This window comes from Echiichthys vipera, assembly GCF_963691815.1.
Source record: "Echiichthys vipera genome assembly, chromosome: 9".
Taxonomy (NCBI): domain Eukaryota; kingdom Metazoa; phylum Chordata; class Actinopteri; order Perciformes; family Trachinidae; genus Echiichthys; species Echiichthys vipera.
The window spans coordinates 20,222,049-20,245,508 of NC_139834.1; the positions used below are offsets into that span (position 1 = coordinate 20,222,049).

General features: G+C 40.1%; 1 protein-coding gene across 3 annotated transcripts in view; it reads right to left on the reverse strand.

Moving 5' to 3' along the window:
• Positions 1 to 23,460, reverse strand: part of pex14 (peroxisomal biogenesis factor 14) — a 49,460-nt gene that overhangs the window by 7,466 nt on the left and 18,534 nt on the right. For all 3 annotated transcript variants that reach the window (XR_014593333.1, XM_083919591.1, XM_083919590.1), the window contains exons 3-7: positions 20,892 to 20,976; positions 13,832 to 13,957; positions 11,386 to 11,471; positions 9,292 to 9,394; positions 5,412 to 5,509 (exon numbers count right to left, since the gene is read on the reverse strand). Coding sequence is in view for 2 of the 3 variants with exons in the window: in XM_083919591.1 (XP_083775717.1) it covers positions 5,412 to 5,509; positions 9,292 to 9,394; positions 11,386 to 11,471; positions 13,832 to 13,957; positions 20,892 to 20,976 (498 nt within the window). In the remaining variant the exon portion in view is untranslated. The remainder of the gene's footprint in view (positions 1 to 5,411; positions 5,510 to 9,291; positions 9,395 to 11,385; positions 11,472 to 13,831; positions 13,958 to 20,891; positions 20,977 to 23,460) is intronic.

The window sequence follows — 23,460 nt, forward strand, 5'->3', positions numbered from 1 at the left end:
AGGCTATAACAACAGATATTTGAATGGCAAATTGCTGCCGAAAATCTGTCCCTGCAGCTCTTTTTCAAGGATAGGCAGGACTTTAACAGAGAGAGCTATAAAATGACATAGCAAAAGTCCACTATACTAGACAGATACAACTAGACTGCAACTGTTGCAAAGTCTTGTAGAATATTTGGTCACTGCAAAATGAATGGAAATCTTATAGCAATTCAAATAGGGAAGAATTTAATTTTAAGTCGTAACATGGAAAATTTGCGAGATGATTTAAAGTCTGTATTCTTTTTTCAGGTTTGCTCTGCGGTGTAGGCAGTTGTTGCCAGTGCTGAAATAGAAACTTTTTCTTCAAGATTTTCTGCCACTGAATCACCTGCACTTGTAGAAAAGCCAACAGGAACGCGTCTCTCACTGAAATGACCTGTGTTTGGCCAAAGTCTTCCGTTACAGGCTAGATTTTCTAAAGCCTGAAAACAGAGCCAAGAGGAGGTGCAGAAGTATAGTTTTCCCTTAGACTACTTCAATTACAATACGTTGAAAAGTTATTATGGAATTTTTTTTCGTCACAAAAAACAAAACTGCTTAGCCCAGATATATTAAAGAAAAAGAAGATAAAAGAGAAGAGGAAAAAAAACATTTATACTAAATAAAATCTACCAAAAAAGATCAGTGGAAAAACTGTGAGAGGCCATCATGAGAAGTCACTGCTTGGCTATAAAGAGTCTCAAACCAAAAAGATTGGGAACCAGTGATGTAGATAATTGTTCCCCATTTGCAAACCATCCCTGAATAAAAAGCACAAACATGTGCGAAAACAGGGGGATAGACTGATGAGACCAGAGGGAGGAGAGGGAGAAGACAAGGGAGACAGTGGGATAAAAGAAAAGTAAAAACTGTAATTAAGACTCTCCTGACTCACCAGAGGAGGCTTGTTAGGAAGCGCGGACCCCCTATCGAGGGGAGAGGGATAACTTGGACTCTTTCGCTTGTAATTAAATCTAAGAGAAATTAATTGAATCACATCTGAAAGGGATCAGACTCATTTACAGTGGAAGGAGGGAGGCAGAGGAGGAGAAGTGAAGGGAGACAGAAAAGCTTTTTTTTTGTGCCTCTTATCGACTCCTAAACCTCCCTGATAAGGAGTCCTGTTTTAGAGGTGGTGCATTGGAGGCCTGCTGAAGACACTCTTATTACAGCAGTCACCTCATTAGAACCATCTTAATCCCTCGCCTCCCCAAGGCACCCGTATAATAAGGCTGGATTCTGCTTCTCTCTCATTTTACATCGGAAAAATTAATTGCTGTATGGGCTGAGCTAAAAGATTTTTCAAGGCACGGAATCAACTTAAGAAATATGTAAATTGCTCCAAATGACTGAAGAGAATATATTTATAACACTTAACAAAAGAAAAAAGAGGCTTTAGAGTACAATTGTTAACCACCAGCAAACTGTGCATTATCTACCAAGCAGCACCATATAATATCTCACATCAAGACTTGTCACACAACACTACCACTGACATATGTCTTATTAAGTCTGAAGAAACCTAATTAAATGTTGGGCCAGGACTGGATTTCAGCTTTGAGATACATTATGTGAGTGTGTATACACACACATTGTGTAACAATCTTGTGTTAAGTGCACTAGCTGCTTGAGTGGAGGGGTATCAGTGACTGTAGAGATTGAAAGAAACGCAGCTGACTTTAAAAGCCCCACCTGGAGTGCTGACACATATCCGATAGACCGCACGCGTGTGTACGATGTGATGCTTTAACAAACTGCTGATCAAAATATTTAACTTCTGCAGGGATTTTGCGGCTTTGATTACAAAAGCACCGTCATCAAGAAGATACTTCCAGGTCTGCGAATATAGTGCAATTGATGTCTGACTTTGCAATGAAGAATTAGACCTCTAAATTATCATTATCTTAACAGTAACAACACATTTATTGTGTCTTATTTATCTTTATTTACCAATTTATTTTAAAAAAAAAATTCAAAACAAAAATCTTTATTTTTCATGAACCTTCAATATTGCCTGTGCACGTGTGACTGGAAAGCATTTTGTCAAGTCATTTTTGACTTGATTTAAATGCATACATCTAAATGTATGTTTTGCTGTTTTGTGAGTCTTCTGCTGGTTCTGACGATGTGGACATAGAGGCCTTTCTTGGCTACGTACACATTATAAATTATTCTATGCTCATGCCCTGTTATATCATTAATTTGATCCACCTGTCCAATAGACTACATATGATCATTTTACCATTAAGAAGAAAGCTGAATCATAGATTTAAAAATAAAAAGAGTGCACATGTCTCTGTTCCTTCATCTAGTGTTTGACTTCTATCATACTTCCTGGTGTACAGGTGCAGGGCTCTGTGGGCTCTGTGTGGCCTAACCAGTGGAGAAAGTAATTTCCCACTTGGCACTGCACATCGCAAAAAGCATCATGCATGAACAAACAACCAACATACAAATGAACCAACCAACCACAACCAAATAAACAACTCAACTTGGGAGAGAGATGTCGCCTATAACATTATCAACCACCACTGTGCTGGCTGGGTGTGTTTTTTACTGTGTAAATACTGTACATAGTAGAAAACATTTCTTCAAACTGGTTTAAAAGCCTTGTAACTAATATGTCTCGGGTGGGTGCCTGGGTGTGATACGGGTCGGCCTCTTTCTGCTGGTTAACTAAGTGCTTCGAGAAAAAAAAGATATCACAAGCAAAGAAAAAAAAAAAAGACTATCAACTCTAGCAGCACCCAAGGACGGCAACGCATCTGGCTAAATGAAGATAAATGCCTGTGGACCATTAGCAACAAGATAAGATCTTTAACAAGGCTTGTTTAAGAGTGTCTGAAGGCAAATTAATTCACAGTTACTCCGCCGGCAGACAGTGTGTTTTCGTGTAACGCATGTATATTTATGATGGAATTAGTTTCAAAACGAAGTCCCCAGAGGAGTGTTTTTGAGTGGAAACACGGGTACAGTGCAATTGATTTCACTCTATTTATGCACTTTCCCACTGGCAGTTCGTCTTGTGCAAGCAAGGAGGCGGTTTCTAATCTTCTATGTAGTATCTACTAATAAAGAGAACGATCAGTGAGTTGAGACAGCAGGGAAAACACAGTTAACAGGCAGATTTGTAATGATAATGGAGCAGAAATAGACTGCTGCTTAACATCAGGGCTGAATCATCCTCGGGCAAATCCTTTACACAGCGGCATGTCTTTGAAGAGTCATGATAACTGAGAAAATATTGAAAAAGAGAGTCTGGAAATGTGCAGCATCAGCGTGTGCTCTGTTTGTTTGTGCTCTGTTTGTTTGTGCTGTGTGTGTGTGTGTGCGTGTGTGCGTGTATATGAGTCAGTCGGTCTGAACTCACTTCCATAATGGAGGTCCCCAGTTTAGGGACAGTAAACGCACTCTACAATTGAGCGGTTTCCAAACTACGAGAAATGTTTACTTAGCAGCTGAGGAAACAGAAGTCTCCATGTGTTTCGGGTTAAAGGCACATTTCCGCGTTGAGAGGTATAATTGCTAAGCGTGGCGCACATTGAGCGGCGTGGTGAGGCAAACCCTGAAAGCCGCAAACGGTGAATGATAAGTAGCTCACCAGCTCCAACATGTGTTTCTCATCAAACATCCCGGACCTGAAAACAATTTTACCAATTTCCCCCGTGGCCTGAGACAACAGAGGGCCTTGTGCCGACTCGCAGGGAAAATTTAAGATCAACACTATAGCTATAAAGCAGAGTTTATGATTTGTTTAATGGGTGTTTTGATGTGAATTATACTTTTTATACACTACCGCTGTCCAACAAGGCACTCATAGCAAATGAAGTAGACACTTTTTAATCCAATCTGTGATTCAGAGATGACAAATGAAAAGGAAAAAAAAACATCCCTCGTCCCTTTATGCTGGAGGGAACTCATTGTTTGAAGGCAGCCTACAGCCTGCCTGACAGAAAACATTAGATAGCTTTCAGATTCCAGACCAGCGTGGGGTCAAATCAGATCATCGCTCACACATGCTGATTTGGGAAGCTGCTGCTTTCCACACTGCTCACAGAGGCTGTGCGGCTTAGAACTTGAAATGGCAGAAAATGAGCTATGAGTCGTCAGTTTTTGATGAACCTCATCCAGGGAAGAGATTCATATTTTTCTTCCCTGTTTGTGCCGAAGCAGATGTGTCCGCATATGTTTTCCTGTGATATCCAGATGCTATAGTGAAACATCCATTTGCTTAACAAGCTGTGGACATAAAACATTGTCTAAGATTGTCTCTTCCAAGGCACTTTTTTAGAGCCCAGAGATCATAAAGCGATTTATGAGCGGTGTTGTAAAAAAGCAAGCAACATTTCATCCCTGCACATAAGTTTTTAGACCAATCACTCACTCCGATTCAACTAAACACTTACAATTCTGAGCAGATTATGAACACTGTCCATAAAAATCAAGGCGAGGAGGAACGACAATATGGTTAAAGATTATGGTCCAATGATGAGATGCACCATACTTTTTTGCAGCTTCTGTTCTGATGATATACAGTATAATAAGGCTGTCCGTCTTAGGTAGTTACGACTCGAGGCAGCGCAAAAGGTTTTAGTACACAGAGGCCTCGAGAAAGCTTTTCTCTCTCCTCATCAATCTGGAGATTTCAACCTGCAACTTTACGTTTACTGAGCTCTTCTGCAATTTCAGAGTTACTGCCTGTCTAGCTTTCATCAAAAACATTAATCATACATAACAGACCTTGAAGGTGCAGTCCGTAACTTTCATGTTCAAACTACAGTAAAGATGCACTTCTTGCCAGCTTTGTGAAGTTGTTTCATCTCATTGTTCTAAGTTTGACGTAAAGATATAATAACAGAAGGATGTCATTTAATGATTAATTTAGACGATACTAGGGTTTTCAAACAAAAAGGTGTGATTTGACACACCAACTGGATTATCATTCAGGGGCATCTCCAACTAGAACAAATGTGCCAACGGCTGTAACTAAATTACAGAATAAAACAACTAAAATGGACTACTTGAACCTTAATGCAACAATATCATCAGGGAAACGCTTTCTCACTCACTTTACAATTTTTTTCAATATTTTTTATTTTTTTTTCATTGCTCTACGTATTTGTCATTGCACTATGTCTGCACCTTGTCTCGTACCAATCTGTAACCGTTTTTGTATCTTGTTGTGTGCACCTTATATTCATTGGTTCATTCTTTTGTTTTTGCACCAGGACCAGAAAACAGTTTGATTCCTCAATGTACTGTACTGCACTGTACTGTATATAGATGGATGGCCATAAAGAATCTCATCTTTTCACTAATATTCCAGCAAATTGCAAACTGTTTGTGGTGGTAAGAGAATGGCGCTGACTTTCTGATGAAGGGCTAGGTACCTCTGCTGTAGCCAGTTCCTGATTGAGCTCTTGGATTCTCTGCTGCTGCTGGATCAGGAGCTCCTGGACGGAGACCAGGGTCTGCTGCAGCTGACTGACTGTGGAAACAAGCAGAATGACAGACTCTAAATTCAAGCAAACTTCAAAAGAACAAGTCAGATTGTCTGATAAGGTTGTTTTGGTGCCACAGAACTAAGCATTTTCTTTCAAGCGTCAATGACAGAACTGATGAGACTCAAACTTGTGTCACTTATCAAAGCTGTCCTCTAAGAATTGTAATCAAAGCTAATACCCGCTAACTTTAGTTGCAGCTTTTTGGTCCGAGGCGCTGAGGGTAGAGGGTGGGAAGGGGGGGGGGGGGGCGCACATAGGATGGAGATATTAATCTCTAGTGCCTGAACTTAAATCAAATAACAGTCTCTAACCTTCCATTATCCACCCAGACACTGCCTTCTAATGCATCTTAAATCCTCAAACGATCAACAAAGGAAAAAACAAGGCTCTCATTTGGGAGGAGGCTGCCAGACAAAATGTCCCCCCTAATCCTAATAAATATTGTTCTTTTTCCATTGACTTTGAAGATTGAATTAGTTCAAGTGTTGGTGTTGGACGAGGGTGTATGATTTCAAATAACACCGGGCACAGTTTGTTGCCCCCTGCTTCCAGTCACGCGTGTATTACCAAACAATGCATTAAGTTTCCCCGAGCTGATTATATTACAGAAAACCAATAAACATTCATATAAATCATGGGCGTGTAAAGTGTTAAATCAAGCCTAATAGGATTAACATCAACAGATATTGTGGCGGTCCACTGCTGAGGTTGTCAGGCCAATGGTTAAAAGCCTGAGCTGCAGCTGGCTGAACGGGATGTAAAGAACCCTCCTCTCACATTAACCCAGGCCAGGACAAAAAACAGATCCTGGTTATGAGGCTGTGTTTCTTTTGAAAAACAAACGCAGACAAAATATTTGATCTTTCAAAGAAGCCAATATCTTGCAGTGACACCTGTGTTTAAATGGGTGGAGTTGTATCAATATAGGTGGGGTGCTGAAACGTTTGATCTTTTCATGCTTGCAGAATCCTATGGAAACACGAGTTTGAGCAGGATCGTTGGCTCGGGCCAAAAACATTGTGCAAACAGTTTGAGTTTGTTAGTTGGTTTGTGCTCCAGAGTGGGACCAGCCTTTCTGAAGATGGTAATAAAACTAAAACAGTGCAGCCATCCCTGCTTAAAACGGTGTTACTATGACAGGGTGTGCACACTTAACCAAGAGCTGCCTTATTAGTCTCTGATTCTACCTCACCACAAAACAGCTTATCCAGATGTGTTTGACAGCCTGCCAGCGTGTAATGCTGTAGCCTCCTGAATTACCGCTGGCACCGCTTTTAATGTCCTTCCACAAAGTTGACTCCTTTGTACGGTTTAGACACTTAACAAAAATGCACAACTTCTTATCCCCTGTTATCAAAGATATGAAGCCAAGAATAATGAAGTCAATGACTTTGGCCAGGCATGAATCAGAGGAACGCTGTGTGTGTGTGTGTGTGTGTGTGTGTGTGTGTGTGCGTGTGTTTGTGTTTGTGTGTAAGAGAGAATTGGAGACATGATGATGTGTGAGACTTGCAGCTGCTGTGAGGAGGGTGCACATTGTGTAATCAGTAAATTATTCAGTAAATACCTCGATATAATGTACACTACATATGTCCAGGCCTGTCTCTGTCTTTAATGGCCAGCTGGTCACCAATATGGCTCCCACCAACAAAGAGTGCCCAAACAGCCGCACAATTCCATTACAGCCTGGGTGCGCTGAAGTAGTTCCAAGATCCATTCATTAATTGTCTGTGTGAAGTTGTAGGCAAATCATAATGGGAGTCAAGGCCCCTACTCTCGAGCTGGGGTTGGCGAGAGAGACTAATGTGGTCCCCATTCAAAAGGATACATCACCTCATTGCGCCCGACACTAGAGAAATACATGAACTTTAACAAAAGGGGGTTCAAGCAATTGGCAGCAGCGAGGCAGTCGGTCGCTATTACTCAGTGCAGCGAGGAGAGAGGGAGCGAGAGGGAGAGGAAGACAAAGGGAAAGCAGAGGGAGAAAACTCTCAGTGTAATTGCAACCCCTCTCCCCAACTGTTAACTACAACAGTCATTAACTACAATAGCAGCTTGGCTACTGCAGTCATAGCAAATTAGTTCCCCACACTGGCTGAAGAAAAGACCCATGTTTTTTCTTTCCTTTTTTTTCCTCACCCCCACTAGAGTCTCACCTACTCGCTGCAAAGCACAGGAGGACTCTTACTGTGAAATCCTGTCTATACCGACAAACAAAACAGGTTTTGTAAGTTGGCAAATCTCCAGAAAGTGATAAGCAGATCAAGAATGGGCAGTGAAATAGACAGGGGAAATGTGTTTGCATAGTTGGGAAAAAAAGACCATAAAAGAGCATATATTTGTTAATCAGATTTAGGGTGGCACACCTTGCACGCAATCTCACACAATTGCTGCCTTACACCTACCTACGGCAGCCAGAAAACAATAGCATGGGTGTGACTAGATACAATGATAACAGCCATATTTTTATCTACACTATGTTGGTCCGTGACAGGAGCTCAAACACTTAAATTTGTTTTAATTTGGCGATGAAGGGAAAATCAAACAAAGGATGCTTGTATTGAAACTGACAAGATCCTATTTATGATTCAAGTTAAGAATACAGCCTGTAAACTGGCTGAACTGTCTCTCTCTGCAGCTGAAGACCCTGTAAACATACATGATGGTAATTCATACAGTTTTACTAGCAGACCTGAAAAACACACAGGTACATTTGGCTGGAAAGAGGCAATCATTTAAGTAATGCAGTCTTAAGGCATTAAAGAAACTCCAGAGAGGAAGTTTTTACCTTGTTTGATGTTTCATTAAGACAGGTGCACACTTTAATGTGACCTAAATTTAAAACCAAATTCATTTTATTTTAACAAATCACAATTCAAACAAAACACTTGACCTGAATTATGTACAATAATATGCCATCAAAGCTCTGCACTTCCACAAAAGTTACTCAAAACTCATGTTTTAGAACTGTGCGATTTCATGTCCTGTTACCTCGTGCCTCTCGGTTCTTTTATTTAAATTGTCGTGTAAACCGTCTTTATTCCTGCCAAGCTATGGGAAGGGTAGCTTTCAGGTGAAAACGCACTTCAGTTCAACAGTACTACTAACGAGACCAAACTTTCTAAGAGTGCCTCTCTCTTTTACGCCTCTCTGGATTTTTAATTATATTGACGAAGAGGTAGGAAAGCATCTCTCTCGCTCTCTCTCCATGTCTGACAGCCAGGTTGAGATTCCTCACCTGTCCAACATGGGAGCCGCACCTGTCACCGTGCACTTAATCACACCACGGCCAATGCTGAGCCCAGACGCCACACAGTGCCATGCCACACGTACACACACACACACACACAAATACACGTACACACATGCATGCACAGAAAATTAAAATGAACTTTCTCCCAACCTACGGGGAAGAGGGTGGATGATGATGATGGCGGTGGAGGTTTGGATAGGGGTGAGGTTGGTGCAGGGGGAGACAGATGGAAGGGGGGAGTGAGAAAGGATGGGCGGGGGTGGGGGGGGATGGTGGGTAGGGGAAAGAAAAGTTGTCATTTCCCAACTCCTCATTAATATTCCGAGGTTAAGAGCTTTTCAGCGAAACGTAATTAATTGAGCCCGAGCCTGACAGTAAACAAGCAATTTCAAATTAAAGCGAAATGACAGCGGCGTCATTTGTTAAAAACGTGTTGGGCCCCCCGATTTTGGCGACAGATAAATGAGGGAAAATGTTAAGGAGGGAGAAAGTGATGAAGATATTAATCTTCACCTGTCTGTGTCAGCGTGCCACTCATTGCCGCAATGTTGCTTTCCATCCTCTGCAGATGCTTCTTGTCCTCTCGGCTGCCCATAATGAGGGGAAGGATGTATTTCTGCAATTAAAACATGGCACAATATTAAACTTCTCTCTGGTGGGAAGGGGCAGAAGATGAGGAAAAGACAGGGCCACCTAGACTTGGCAGCAGAGGGTCAAAGGCAATTTTTTTATTGGACTATTGCCTCATTTCCTAAACTGTCTTATTACTTACATGCATTCTGCTAGAATGTCCAGTAAACCATTAGTCGATTAGAAAATTAGCCAACATTTTTGATAAACAAAGTAGTTGTAGTATTGAAGTATCAAGCATGAATGTAAAATAGTTGCTGTTCTAGATTGACTGCCATCTCATACTATTGTAAATTAAATACCTTTGGGTTTGAGACTCTTGATCAGCAATTTGAAAAACCTTTGATTCTGAGAAATGTTCACAGTTTTTTGACTATTTAGAGACAAGGCTTTATTTGTAATTCTAAAAAAGTCATCAGCCTTATTGTTTAGTCTAATCGCAGCCCTAAAACATATTTCCAGCAACATAAATTAATGAAACCCAGGAAGGGACAGTGGAAATAAGACAGGCCTACAGGGAAAAACATGGTGGTGAACACTGAACATAGTCTTAAAAAACCAAAAACAATGTCATGTTGTTTATCGTCTCTGTGCCACTGAAGAGAAAGGACTCCAAAATAATATGCATGTCTGACAGCCAAATGGGGATATTTGTTACCAGTGTGAGTGTTAACCACATGAGCAACTCGTGAGTGTCTCACTGAATCCTTTACATATGTGCGTGGAGCAGAGCTCACCAAATACAATCGATGTCCATGTGAACGTGGTGGGCCCCTCTGAAATGCATAAATGTTTTATTTGAGTTTTAAGGTTGAATAAGGATAACTTAATCCCTCGCAGCCAGTTTGCAGCCCTCTGCAGCCCAAGCCGGGTTTTCTCTCCCACTCAGTCGGCAAGCAGCCACACCAGCGCAAGTAATAAACACTTTTTAGCGAAAAAGATTAAATGAGTGTCAACACGTAGTAATTAATAAGTGGGTTGCTGGGAGTGTGGTGTTTACAAGGTGCGCCATAACATAAATAAAGTATGGGCAGAAGCTTGGACATATGGTGCGACTGGCGCTACGCTCCAGTGACATGACAGCAACCTGTGCCGTCCCGCCAGGGAATCCCACCTCCCAGACGACTAGTGGCTGGCAAAACCTTCTGCACGAAGGAAACAGCGGACTGGTGCGGTGTGTGTTTTCTTCAGTGAAAGACCACAGGGACAGTGGAATAAGTCACAGGAGACTGTGAATGTGCAGCATTATGAAAGGCTGTGTAAAGAAGGATGAAATAATTGGACGTAACAGGATCTATAGAGATGCCAATATGTCCGACAGGGTCAGGTAGGCATATGCAAGTACATGATACGCACTCCCTTTCTCTCCCATGCACACAGCATAGGAGAACGACCTGTCATCCAGGCCGAGAGCTACTGCTAGAGCTCCTGTCCTCCTCTAAAACGAGAGTAATGGCTTCCACATGCCACTCAGACTACTACTAACAACCACTATGGGATTAATGTCACCGAGGACAAGGGGCCTCATGAGCTCATGTTCAAGGGCTGCTAAGCCCGATAAAAACCAGGGTGATTATTTTTAGACGGTAGGACTTCAAAAAAAATGGTTGCGTGCTGTGTTAGCAACTATATTTTTTAGGGGAAAAAATATATCTGAGAGAAGGGGGGAAGTGGAAGTTAAAGAGAAGGAGTTCAAATGAGATCATGCTTTGACGTAAAGCAGGGTAGCTTTAATAACAAGACCAGAGTGATGTTACATACTGCAGAGGCGCCTTCTATTTTAGCACCGTAATTCATCATAAACTGATGTGCTTGCTAAGCCCACCAATTTTAATGTAATATCAGGGAGAGGCAGTCCTGACAGATCTTAGGATGCAAAGGATAATTTGTAAAACAAATTTTAGAAAGATTAACTGTGAAAACAAAGTCAGTGAGGAATCATAGTCAAAAGAGCAGGAGAAGCAGGGTGTAACTTACTTTGTAAAGCTGATGAAAGCCAAAGGCGATGCCCACCATAATGAAGGTGAGGGCACCATAGTCTCTCCATCTGTAGCCTGCTGGACCTGGAGAGGACGATAAATCACTTCACACTTAATTGAGTTCAATTTGGATTTTTAGCCTGAAGCTATAAATCATATACTCAACATGTTTATAGAAACAAAAATTAGTGTACTGTTAAGTTGTAGAATAAGAATGTTTGTGACCGAGTCGAGAATAAACCAAGCCCCCACCCACCAGCCAGACCATCGCAGGTAAACAAATATGTTTCTTGCAATACAGTAACAGAATCTTGATTCATATTTGATCATATTGAGTTCAGAGCAGTCATTGACGCATCAGAGACTGCTCGGCTGTGATTGGTTGTCATTCAGAGGCGGTGGAATCTCTCAGATGCCGTTAGGAGCAGACAGCGAGTAGAAGGTGGAGGTGGAGCTACATGACTTTTACACAGATCAGTTTCTGTCTCATTGTGCTGTCAGGAGGATATAGTGACAGTTTCAGCAAATATGAAAGAAAACATTTGGTATAGAAAGTCACAGACTTCGGCTGTAAGATGAAGACATATGTACACTTATTGAGAACAATGTAATACAATCTCTTTGTGACATTACAATCATTTATATTTATTTATCTAGTCACATGTTTACACCAAACAATTATAAAGGGTAAAGTCTACAGAACAAACAAACATTCTCAATCCTGCTGTTGCAGAAATGACAACATTGTCTTCCACTTATTATGGGGTTGGGTCTAATACAGTGTTTTCACATAAACCTTTAAGCAACTAAAATGGACAGAAAGCTAAGCGTGTCTGTGTGTTTTTGTGTTTAGAAGTTGACTGCCTTGCTGAGTGACAGATAATGTGAAAGTGTGTCATTGTGCAAGCTGTCATCTGGGTAGGCCAACTGTCTGTCAAGGTGGAAATCCCCCACATAAGAGAGGCATTCAACTGAAAATGTCACTAAACAACAAACAAGTCTGGAGGAAATATAGGTGTGAGCATTTCTTTTATTTACTTTGGTGGGGCCCAAATGAATGTGAAATTATTAGCGGCTAGGCCACTAAAGTACCATGCTGATATTCGATGACAGGTCTGATTTCACCTAATGGGTTCTGTGGTACATGTCTTGAAGTAAGTAAACCAGATCAATCTTGTGCCTTACCACTTGTGTGATTTGACATGCAAATAAAATAAGCGACCCGCTGTCATATTGGCCCATATGGTATTTCTTCAAGGTGAATGCATTTTTTTATACTCCTTACTCAAGGGCACGTTTCATTGCTGCTGCAGCATTCAGGTATGACCCTGTAACCTTTCCTATCGAAATTTTTGAGTCATTCTCCAGCATCCATATGGTAACCACATAAATTTGGGTCTTCATCAACATTATAGCTGCGATAGACTGTCACCTTTCCCAGAATACCATGCTTCTGAAAGGCCTGGGAGTCCTTGGGATAGGTGGTTGACCCTGAACAAGCCTCACTGCATCACCAGGGGTCTTGACTTGCTCTTTTCCCCCGCCCGTTAGGACCTCTCGTTTTTCGTTTCTCCTTTTTCCTCTACCACTTCCACTCTGCCATCTTCCTTTTTTTATTTGGTCACTTAAGCTGTGGAACTGTGGTATCCATCCCCCGTTTTTCCAATCTCCTCTCAAATTTATTGGGTTCAGTGGAGGCCTTCCTGTCCTTCTACTGCGTGGAAATAGAGATCAGAGTATCCATTACTTCGACAGAGATGGATGCGGGTCCCCGTGCACCGTCCTCATAACAAGGACATCAAAGGGAGGTAGCCCCCTCTTTTCAGCATGACCCCCCATACAAGACTCCCCGCTCTCACCTCATTATGCAGCTCCCTTATAGCCGTTTTGATATAAAACCCCCCACTATGGACAGAGAGCCGCGAGTCTCCCTAACTACATGGCCATCCCATCAACATCACTTTCATTACAAAACATGAGATGCCAGGGGAGTCAAGGACAGTGTGGTAATAAATGAGGGTGGAATACATCTGGAATCATTGTCATATGGGTTAAACATTACGCGGACTTCATTCTGCATTGGTAAATCAGTGGACAGCACTCATAACCTCCTGAGGTAATAAAGATACAGGTTGCGGTGTGGGGTCTTGCTGTCGAGGAACCCCTTGAAACAGGACGGCAAGAGACTTCATGAGCTTATCCTGTGCAATGTCATATCCATGTATCTGAACTCACTATCACTGGAAATGTTGTGTGGCATACATGTAATCATCAGTAATCCTGTTTAGTGGGTTTAAATTAATAAAAACAAGAGGGGAGAACTCTAACAGCAAACCTCAACACTTAAATAACACTCCTCTTTTCAGCTGAGACAATGCACATAAATATTAATGTTATGTATATGCATCAGGTATCAAAGGGGAGAAAAGGATGTGTGCACTCACTGTGTGGTGCAAGAGCCAGCTGAGTTGGGTGGAGTGGATGTGGAGGACCCACGGGGCTCAGAGGCAGGACTTCTTCTGTGCTGCCAGAGCGCTGGATGGCCAACTCTACCTCCTCATCCGTCAGCCCTGGAATCAAGACACACACCTTTAACACAGTTGAAGGGGGTGTAGTAACTGCGTGTTAATGGGAAACACCAAGCGGCTTCTTGGCTATCATAATGTATTCTTAAATACTTCCCACGCTGCCCACAAATCTTTTAAGTACAATTTAGAGAAAGTATGACAAATCGTCATTCAATTTTACCTGCTCTCTTCTCAAAAATACATTTTCATTTCATAATTCAGAAATTCCACTGAGAGTTTCTATTTCAGGGACATCCATCAAAGGAAGATAGTGTGGAAAGGTTCGCACAATGAAATCTGAAACTCTGCCTGCCTATTAACTGCCACCAAAGCAAAAGAAAATAAGAGTCTGTCCACTTCTCCAGTTATATTTCCCATGTGGAGATTTCATACACCCCAGACAGCGAAAATGCATTATTTTAATTTCTTCATTGTAATGTAAATGTATTACATAATTTTGCAAATGCCAATATAATTTAATCTTCAGATCTTTTTAATGATTTTAGTGATGATTAAATTGCAAAGGGCTCCCTGATGGAGAATCTGAAGGGAGGAGAGAAAAAAAATCTAATATGAACATCTCCTTTTGTGGCAAGAAAGGATTTTATTTCAGGCGCCATATGCTGCCATTGCTGTGAGTCTCATCTTTTAATGAACAACTTAGTCTAAACAAAGGGAAATAATTACAACTTTTGATGAACCACGTTAACTCATTTACAGCAAAACAATTAGAAGAAAGCTGAAGACAACCAACCAAAACTGGTAGGTAAAGTAGTTTTTCGCTCATTAATGAGGGTTGGTTTACCTTATGATGAAAAATCAGCAAAGTCTGAATCATTATGTTGTGTATTGCTTTGTGACCTAATAGTGTGTCTTTCACTGTCATCTCACCATTACTTTCTTGAGCCATCCCCCTTGTTTATTGACAGAAAATCCCCTTTGTAAGAGAGCCTTTACTTGAACTATTCCCACAGGCTTTAGAGAATTTACACAAGCTCAGAATAAGCTTCCTCCAGCCTTTGAGAGAAATCGAGCAATTGGAAAAGGTTCAGTTGCAGTGTTTCAAGAGCTGGCTTGACAACGTTTTCATTATTAGTAAGTGCACAGAGCCAGATCCTAATACCTCCTAGTACAGACCTCCAGAGTGGTCTTCATAAGAGAAGCATCAAGTATTAATAATATACATTGTGTAAACATATAAAACAGAACTTTCCATTGATAAGATATTGATGATGATTCCTCTCATTTGAATCATCTGAATAGCAGGTAGAAGTCCCAAATTTCACCTGTCCCTGATCAGCAGCCCAAAAGCATAGAGAAATCCTTAGATAATCTAGCACACAGTTTATGCAAAAAGGAGGTCCCTCCCGTCACCTATTTAAATGTTCCGAGGACTTCAAATGGGCATGAAAATTGTTAAATAATTGAAGGCAAATATTGGCCGGCCTGTAGTCTACAGAAGGTCCTGAGTGCCAGGAAGTGGTGAGCGCCATGTGCTGAGTTTGTGCAGTCAGACTGCACTGTCAAATAAGCAATAATGTGTCCCTGGACTCCTGATTCATCTGACCACAGCAGACTACATGGTGGCAGACTATTGAGTGAGAGACGCAGAGATCTCAGTTTCACTGAATGAGAATTAATGAAAACATGCTTCAGGTTTTTTCCTTTCACCTTGAAATGTAAAAAAAACCCCACAATAATACTGCTTTTGAGCTTAATGTATGTACATCTTAATGGTTGTTCACATCTTTGATGTTGTTTATGCAGCAAATGAAAGGTTTTTGTACTTTGCATCGAAATAAAATAATTCCTAAAGCTGTTTACTAGTCAAATCACAGCTTGCTAAGTTGTGTTGTATGCTCTGATCTGTTTATTGTTGAGGGGAATACAACAGCAAATGAAAGCGCCCTTAGATCCAAAAGAAAAGGGAACAAGGTGAGAGTGAGTTTTACATATAAAAGGAAAAGACAAAAAAGGGATTGTGAAATTTATTATGGGTTCCAAAACCTGTGGAATGACCCCTGGACCCCCATTTCAGATCGACCTGTGAAGAGATGAATTTTTTAAGACATAAATTACACCTAATGACGACACCATAAAAAAGAACAATAATGGAAAGCTATTCTGTATTTCATTATACTGTATTATTTGGTGCACCTGATACACGCAGTGCCTGTTTATGAGTCACCGTATTAGCAGATGCTCAGCCAAAGCATTTGCTTTGACCTTGCCATTCTCATTGGGGCATGAAATTACGGTGCTGGCACCTCGATATTACAGCTATAAATACTGTAAACTGCATATCTGGGCTACGTTTTCTATTGTCTTTCAACATAAACCTGATCGGTATTTATTTAAAGGAAAACCCATTGCTCGTCAGGTTATTTACAGCTCTATTTTCAGTGGCTCATATTCTCTGGGTATTTTTAAAGGGCAAAGAGGCAGCAAGGCTCTAACATTAAATCCATTTCTCCAATTCTGGCACTTCTGGACTTTATGGGTCAACACCTTGGCCGGACAGCCAATTATAAAAATTGCTTACTAAAATATTTTGGGTGGTAAAAGGTGAATGCCTTTTTCATTGTCCACCGCCTGAATTATGAAGTTGCCCTTGAATGAAAATGACTTACATTTTGATTATCGTATTTAGAAAAAAAAAGCATGGCCGGGGTCATAAAAAGATGGAGGTCAATGGGTTATTAAGAAGTGGAGTGCAACTTCTCATGCTGTGCTGCAGAGGGAGATTCTACATGTCATTTGGTTCAGTACAACTGTTTGAAAAGAGCATGCCCTAAATAATGACCACTCTCATAGAGTATTCATTTATGTATTAAAAAGGGGGACTCTGCTCTCATTTCCCTGCTTTATCGCCTTGTACTGATGACAAAGTAGGCAAGGCCTAGGCTAGGTGGCGCCGTGGAGTAATTTATATCCACATCAATCCCTTTACCTTCTATTGAGGCCTTGGTCATTGTCATTTTTGTCCGAGAGGTGAGTCACATAACCCCACTTACAAACAGCATCCTATTAATATCTGGGATGATGAACCTTACCCTTACCTTCAAACCAGGTATGGTAATAGACCAACAGCATACCTGTGTTCCCTGTGACCCTCAATCACTGGCCCTCTACTCAGGGTGAAATCTATTAGCATTATTTATTCAACTCAATAACAATTGGGACGGCATAAAAAAGAAATAAGTCAGGCCATCATTTATGTCTCACTGACAGAGAATGTACTGCGCCTGTAATGCATTTAAGATTGTATTTACCTGTAATGCAACAATGTATGTGTACTCTGTATTTTACTTTGCCAAACAAACTGCACTCAGTTTGGTAATATGGGAGAGGCTGAGTGATGTCAGTTTAGGGGCCACGGTCAAAGTGACATGTTGAAAGCTGGAAAATGTTGTTGACTTTGTCCTGAGAATTTGATTTTTTTTGGTAATTATGTGTGTAACTGCTAATTTTCTGGGCTTAATGGTGGTGCCAAAATGGGGCCCAATGCTCTTTAGTTGTTACATCTGTTAATTGTAGAGGACATAGATGGCACAATTCACTAGATGAGACTGGAGCACATTATATTTCACTCAAACACAATAAAATTTACTTGATCTTGGCAAGGAACAAGTAAAGCTAAATTGCTTCAACGTGGCTGCGAGACTGTTTAAATGCAACTCATTTCCCGACTCCTCTGCAAAAGAAAGAAAAAACATCTGGGTTTAAATCTTGATTTATATTACTAAGTGACAAAGTTTCAATATTTCAGCCAGTTTATTCAACAAGGACTCAAGAAGGGCAGCTAGAAATATTGGACTGCATAATTGCCAATTCATACCCTGAAATTGACAGTTGAAGGAAAACAGAAAATTATATTTTTCAATGAATATTGAAATAAACCACACTATTAGGATCTCTTTGGGAAAAAAAAAACAAGATGTAACCAGAGAGGCATCCTTCAGTGCAGATTAAGGCACAAATGTGCAGGGAAATCATATGCAGGAGCAAGATTATTGTGTAAAGATTCTGCAACATGCAATCAAAGTGGGCCCTATTTTCCCCTTCATCAGCTGTCCAGCGTAAGTACTGGCAGCAAGAGGAATCCAATTTAAAATCCACTCTACCGGGAGATGGTATTGTTTCATTTTATGTGTGCTTTGACATTTCTGGCTGTTAATATAGAGTAAAATTCAGAAGTATTTACATAAATATAACATTAAACTGTATTAGAAATTAAGACAGACACATTTGGTGTGGTGACTGAGGGAGGAGAAGGATGATTGAGTTTCTAGGTCAGAGGGTTGAGAGGACAATACATGCTGGGTACAGAAACAGGGGAACTGTGAGTATTGGCCTGCTACATGTTTATGTAAAAGTGAGACAGAAATGGAAGCAATCAATAGTCATCACGATCATGTGCTATTTCTATCTTATGTCAACATTTTTATAGAGGAAAAGTGCTCATTGTCATGTCAACATAGAAATTTTAATTCCACTAAGGATTTATACTCCTTTTGTCTTTGTACTTTGTATATTAGTTGTTTACTATCTGATCCTCACAGTTTGATATTACTATAGAAATGTTCAAGGTGGGGCTACACAATTATGGCCAAAATGATAATCAAAATTATTTTTGATCAATATTGAGATCACAATTATTCAGTACAATTAGCCTATTCATTGATTTTAAGGACAAATTATTTTTACTGCGCTTTCCCATTCAAATAAAAAGAGCAGTGCTTTTACTTTCCCGTTGCACTACATTCCTGCTAATGTACAAATCTATGCATCAAAATAAGACTTAAGGGTTCTCAGTGTAACTTTCAGAAAACTCTTGTCATTAGCGACACCGGTGGCCATTGAGCTGCAGTCAGCATCTTGTTGCTCGCGCTTGAACACTCTGTAGCTGCAAGTACCCTCCAAAACAGTGAGACTGAATATAATTGACCAATATCATGTTGGTATAATGCTGTAAAATGAATCATAATCATATTAACAATAATGCCAGTTTGCAAATCACTCCAACAGTAGATTCATGCTGCACAGGTGCAGCCAAGCCACAGCCAGCCTACGTTTTTGGTTAGCAGCAGCAGAAGTTTAACATTGCCTTTTCTAGGAGTATAAATAAAAACTTTTATCAGGATAAGACATAATATGGATTCTCTGGACCACGATAAGATATTTTCTGATGTCACAAAGTCTGCCAGGATACGATGCGATTTCAATAATAATACGATTTGATATGAGATGATATCATATGCCCATTACATTTTAGTCAACTTGCAAAAAGCAACTAATATATGATTAAATATGATTATTACCGTGCTCTTCAAGACATTTAAATGAAAAATAAACTATTGTTTAAAAAAAGAATATAGAACTTCAAAATAAAGGTGCGTCTACATATCAATATATTCACTCTGCATCAATATTAAATCACTGGTTATTTAATCTTTACATCAATCCAGACCGATGTTTGGTTACCTAGTCTTTTCCTTACACAATTTCCTCTAACATAAACTTTTAAAAATGCTGCTCTCACATTGAAAATAATGTTTTGAAACAATTTCCTAAAACAACTCAGGGAAGTATGAATGTATAGGATTTCAGGTTCACTAATGCATGACTATACCATATGAGTCAAGAGTTATCCTATGAATACTACAGAGCGCTACTCAAACATACTTTGTGCTTAGTGTTTCATTGCTTTACTCTCTCATTCTTTACCTTCTCTCTCTCTTTCTGAGATCAATGTCCTTATGCAAATTGAGGATTCTTGTTTAGATCTACAGTGGAACGGACTTTCCAAAATAAATCTGCATTAAAGCGTCATACATATTTCATGGACTTAAAGTGCAGTAAGAGCAAACCATTTTGGATAGTAAAGCTCCTTGGAGTTTACAACAAAGCAGAAAGTAAGAATAAAATGTGGCGTGGTATGACATCATTTGGTAATGATGAGGCCATATTACATTTAAGATATCCAACAGTAGATTATGGACAGGCCTTAGTTGTCAATAATGACACAAAGACAAAGAATTTTCAAAAGATATCAAGAGTCATTAGAGCCACAGGAGATCTGTGTAGTAGCAGCAGGCAACCATGGATTTGGTTTCAGGTTACCTTCCCCTGTTATGCAGCTTTTAGGCTCACTTTTCACTGTTTGGCTACTCTAATGCTGGACGCAAAGTCCCCCAGCACTGCAGAGGTACAGTCCCCCAAGCACAGAACTGTTTTGTGAAGAACTGAAATAAATAAACTCACCGCAAAGAGCTCATCTGAGGAAAAGCCACATACTCTCTCTGTGCATATTGCCAATGCTCAGCCATAGGCCGGCTGTAACAAATACATGGCATAACAGTGCACATTTCCACCGCCGCTTTATATTGAACCGACTTAAACGAGTTCAGAGTAATAAAGCTTTTTGCAAGTTTTATTGCACAAACAATATGTCAGAAATAATCTCAATGGATTGCAAAGAAAACTGAAGAGCCAGCAAACGTTCCCACCATCCCTGCTTAGAAAACCTGCCTGTGTCATGTCTCAAATTTATGATAACAGTTAAATTAAGTAAAAGGGTTAAAATGCTGGAAGGCAATATTGATAATTCCATTGAAAATGCAGAGGGAGTTTGTCAATATTAATTTTCCTGAACCCAAAGGAGCATCCCAACTGGTGTGTCATTTATTCACAGGGCCTGAATCATGCACTCTGAAGCTAAATCGACCCCTGTGATACCCCAGGGCAAAGAGCTACAGCCACAACCTTTGACCCTTATAGACTAATCTTACCAAAAAAAAGACAGTGTGTGACCCGCTGGCCAACCACATTTTGTAAACAAACACGTGGATTATAATGTTAATACAATATTCTGAAAATATATATATTGTATTTTAAGGCTCCCTGCATTGCCTCCATCATAAATCAAATGTCTCACCTTTTTTCTTCAAGAAGGCTTTTCTGGTGGCCAAGGGACTCTGAAGTACTTTTGGGTTCTGTAGAAATTTTACAGCAGTGGTAATCTGGGAAGAGACAAATGTGATTTAATTCTTCATAATTAGATAATGTGAGAGGAAGAAGATATGGTCTGCAGGGAAGTGATGCTTTTAACTGTGCAAACAACAGTCTAGACCTTCTTTAAGAAAAAGGTTCATTATAAATCCGGACCAAAAACATAAATGGATTCCATTTGATAGTTGCTTCTAAGCCCCCACACCCAGAAGTGAGGAGAAAGAGCACCTGACCACTTTCCAGCTAAATGTGGGGAATGACCAAATCAGCAGTTATAAAATTAGCCCATCAAGAGTGCTGGACAAATGGAGTATGGAGCTTAATTTGCTATTACCCTCTTAAAGACAAACTTCCATTCTTAAGTGCGCAGTGGAAGAAAATCTATACTTAATGCAGAGGTGATCATTTGTATCTAATAACTTGAGAATCCTAGGCTGAAAACTTCTGTAATTCTTCCAGTTAAAAACCTGCCATGATCAAATCACCCAGCCTGAATGTTGTAATGACTTGAAACGTTAATGCACTAGAACGTTAAATAGCATCAGAACATCAGTAGTTTTAAGTGCACTGCGTTCATCGATTCTATTATGTTTTCCTTCGAGATGCACCTTAATTTTCCACCCCAGTATGCATTTCCAAGAATTGGAGGGAAAAAAAAAATCTCCCTCAAATGGCATTAAAACATAAATTTGAAGTGGGCGCCATGAAGTGGCGCCTCCTAAAATAGATAAATATGTAAGAACAGAGAGAAAGGGGAAACACACTGGAGGGGAGGTTTAGATGACTTATTATCGCACCTGTGGTCCCCGTGATTCAATTGTAAAAGTCATCTCTCTAATAGGTTGAAAGGTTTTGATTACTCTTCTTTTCTCTTAGTGTTGAAAGATACAAAGTGATTGAGCGCCCTGCCAGTGGTAATTCGTTTTGGGTAATGCATTGCATATACTATGAACCTGTTTCAATCCAAAAGAATTGCCGTTTAAACTTGTCCAAGGGGTAGGTATGGCAGGGAGGATGCATAAAGAGCTAGATTTCTGTGACAAACACACATTGCAATAGAGGATTACGGCACAGACAACTATGTTTGACTTTTCTTTAGAAGACTTTGAATAAGCTAAACACATTTATTCTAATTAGGTGCACCCGTGAAAAATACAATGCAGTATCTCGCTGCAGAATTATACTATTTTTTAAATCTACTTCAAGATGAATCCAGTTCTAAAACTTCAATGGTGAATTTGATCAAAATACACTTGATTTATCCCAAGAGATGCTGGCTCCAATTATTTAGACTAATCTACCATTTCAATGTGACACTACCGTGACCTTGATGTACATATGGGTTACGAAAGGGGTATAGAATTTCCTGTATTTCTATATGCTGAGGGTTTATTAAAGTCAGTCACCCGGAAACTTCATGGTGACAGGCAGATTAAACCATCTGCATGGTGAACCCCCAACTGATGATCTGGGCAAAAGACACTGTCAAAACAGAGAAAATATCCCTTTTGATAACAAGACAAAATCATTCTGCTCTTGGCAAAGCCCTTACTGTTCAAGTAAGTGAGCCAATGAGACTACTTGTGGTAAAGACAGAAACCAGAGATAAACATACGCTGAAATCTAATATTCTAATATTTATTCCAGTAAATAACGGAGTGATGCCGGCTCTGTGAGAGGTAATGACCTAATAGAGGAAGAATATGCTGAATGCGCAAACCTTGTTTACATTCTCTTAAAATTTCAATAGCATAACATTGACAGGAAAATTGTGTCGATGTTAATAGGCGTAAGTATGACATCTTAGTAAGGACCGCAGCCAGCTCAGCGGCAAACTAATGAGGCAAATTGTCTATTTGGTTAAAACTGTAGTGGTAGATCTTCAGGGAGAGGAAAAGTGCACTTCTTAGCAGATGACATAGATGCTTTGCACAAGTTCCACCCAGACATCTCAATCAATTATAACCACATTGCACAGATTTCAGTCTTGTCTTGTTATTGACTTATGGATCATCCTGGTTATAGTGTTGGGTAGCACACAACCGGGCTTTCAGGGGTTTAAGATGGATAACAATATGAGGCCAACTTGGTTTGGCAGTGTAAATGACTAACAGATAGAAATTGGGTGAATTTCCATCCTTTTGGTAAACTAGTAGTAGTGGATATGTTTTGGTTAAACCAACAGTTGGGCTCTTTTGCAAAGCTTCTTGTAAACCTTTGGCTGCTAATGCACCAAAGTGCTCCATGTTAAGAGCAATAATCTTTACAAACCAGATAACCAATTAAGTGTCAGGTAAAGCCGAAAAAGAGGCGAAAACTCAATCATAGGAAGAGATAACATTAACCAACACACTTAAAGAGAGTGAAGTTGATGAACGGACAACATTACAGCCATGTTATTGAGTTTGCATTGGACAAGACTTTGCACTGTACTTGTACTACGTCTGAAAATTACGATTGTGATACCTTGAATTGGGAGAAATGAGGATGAAATC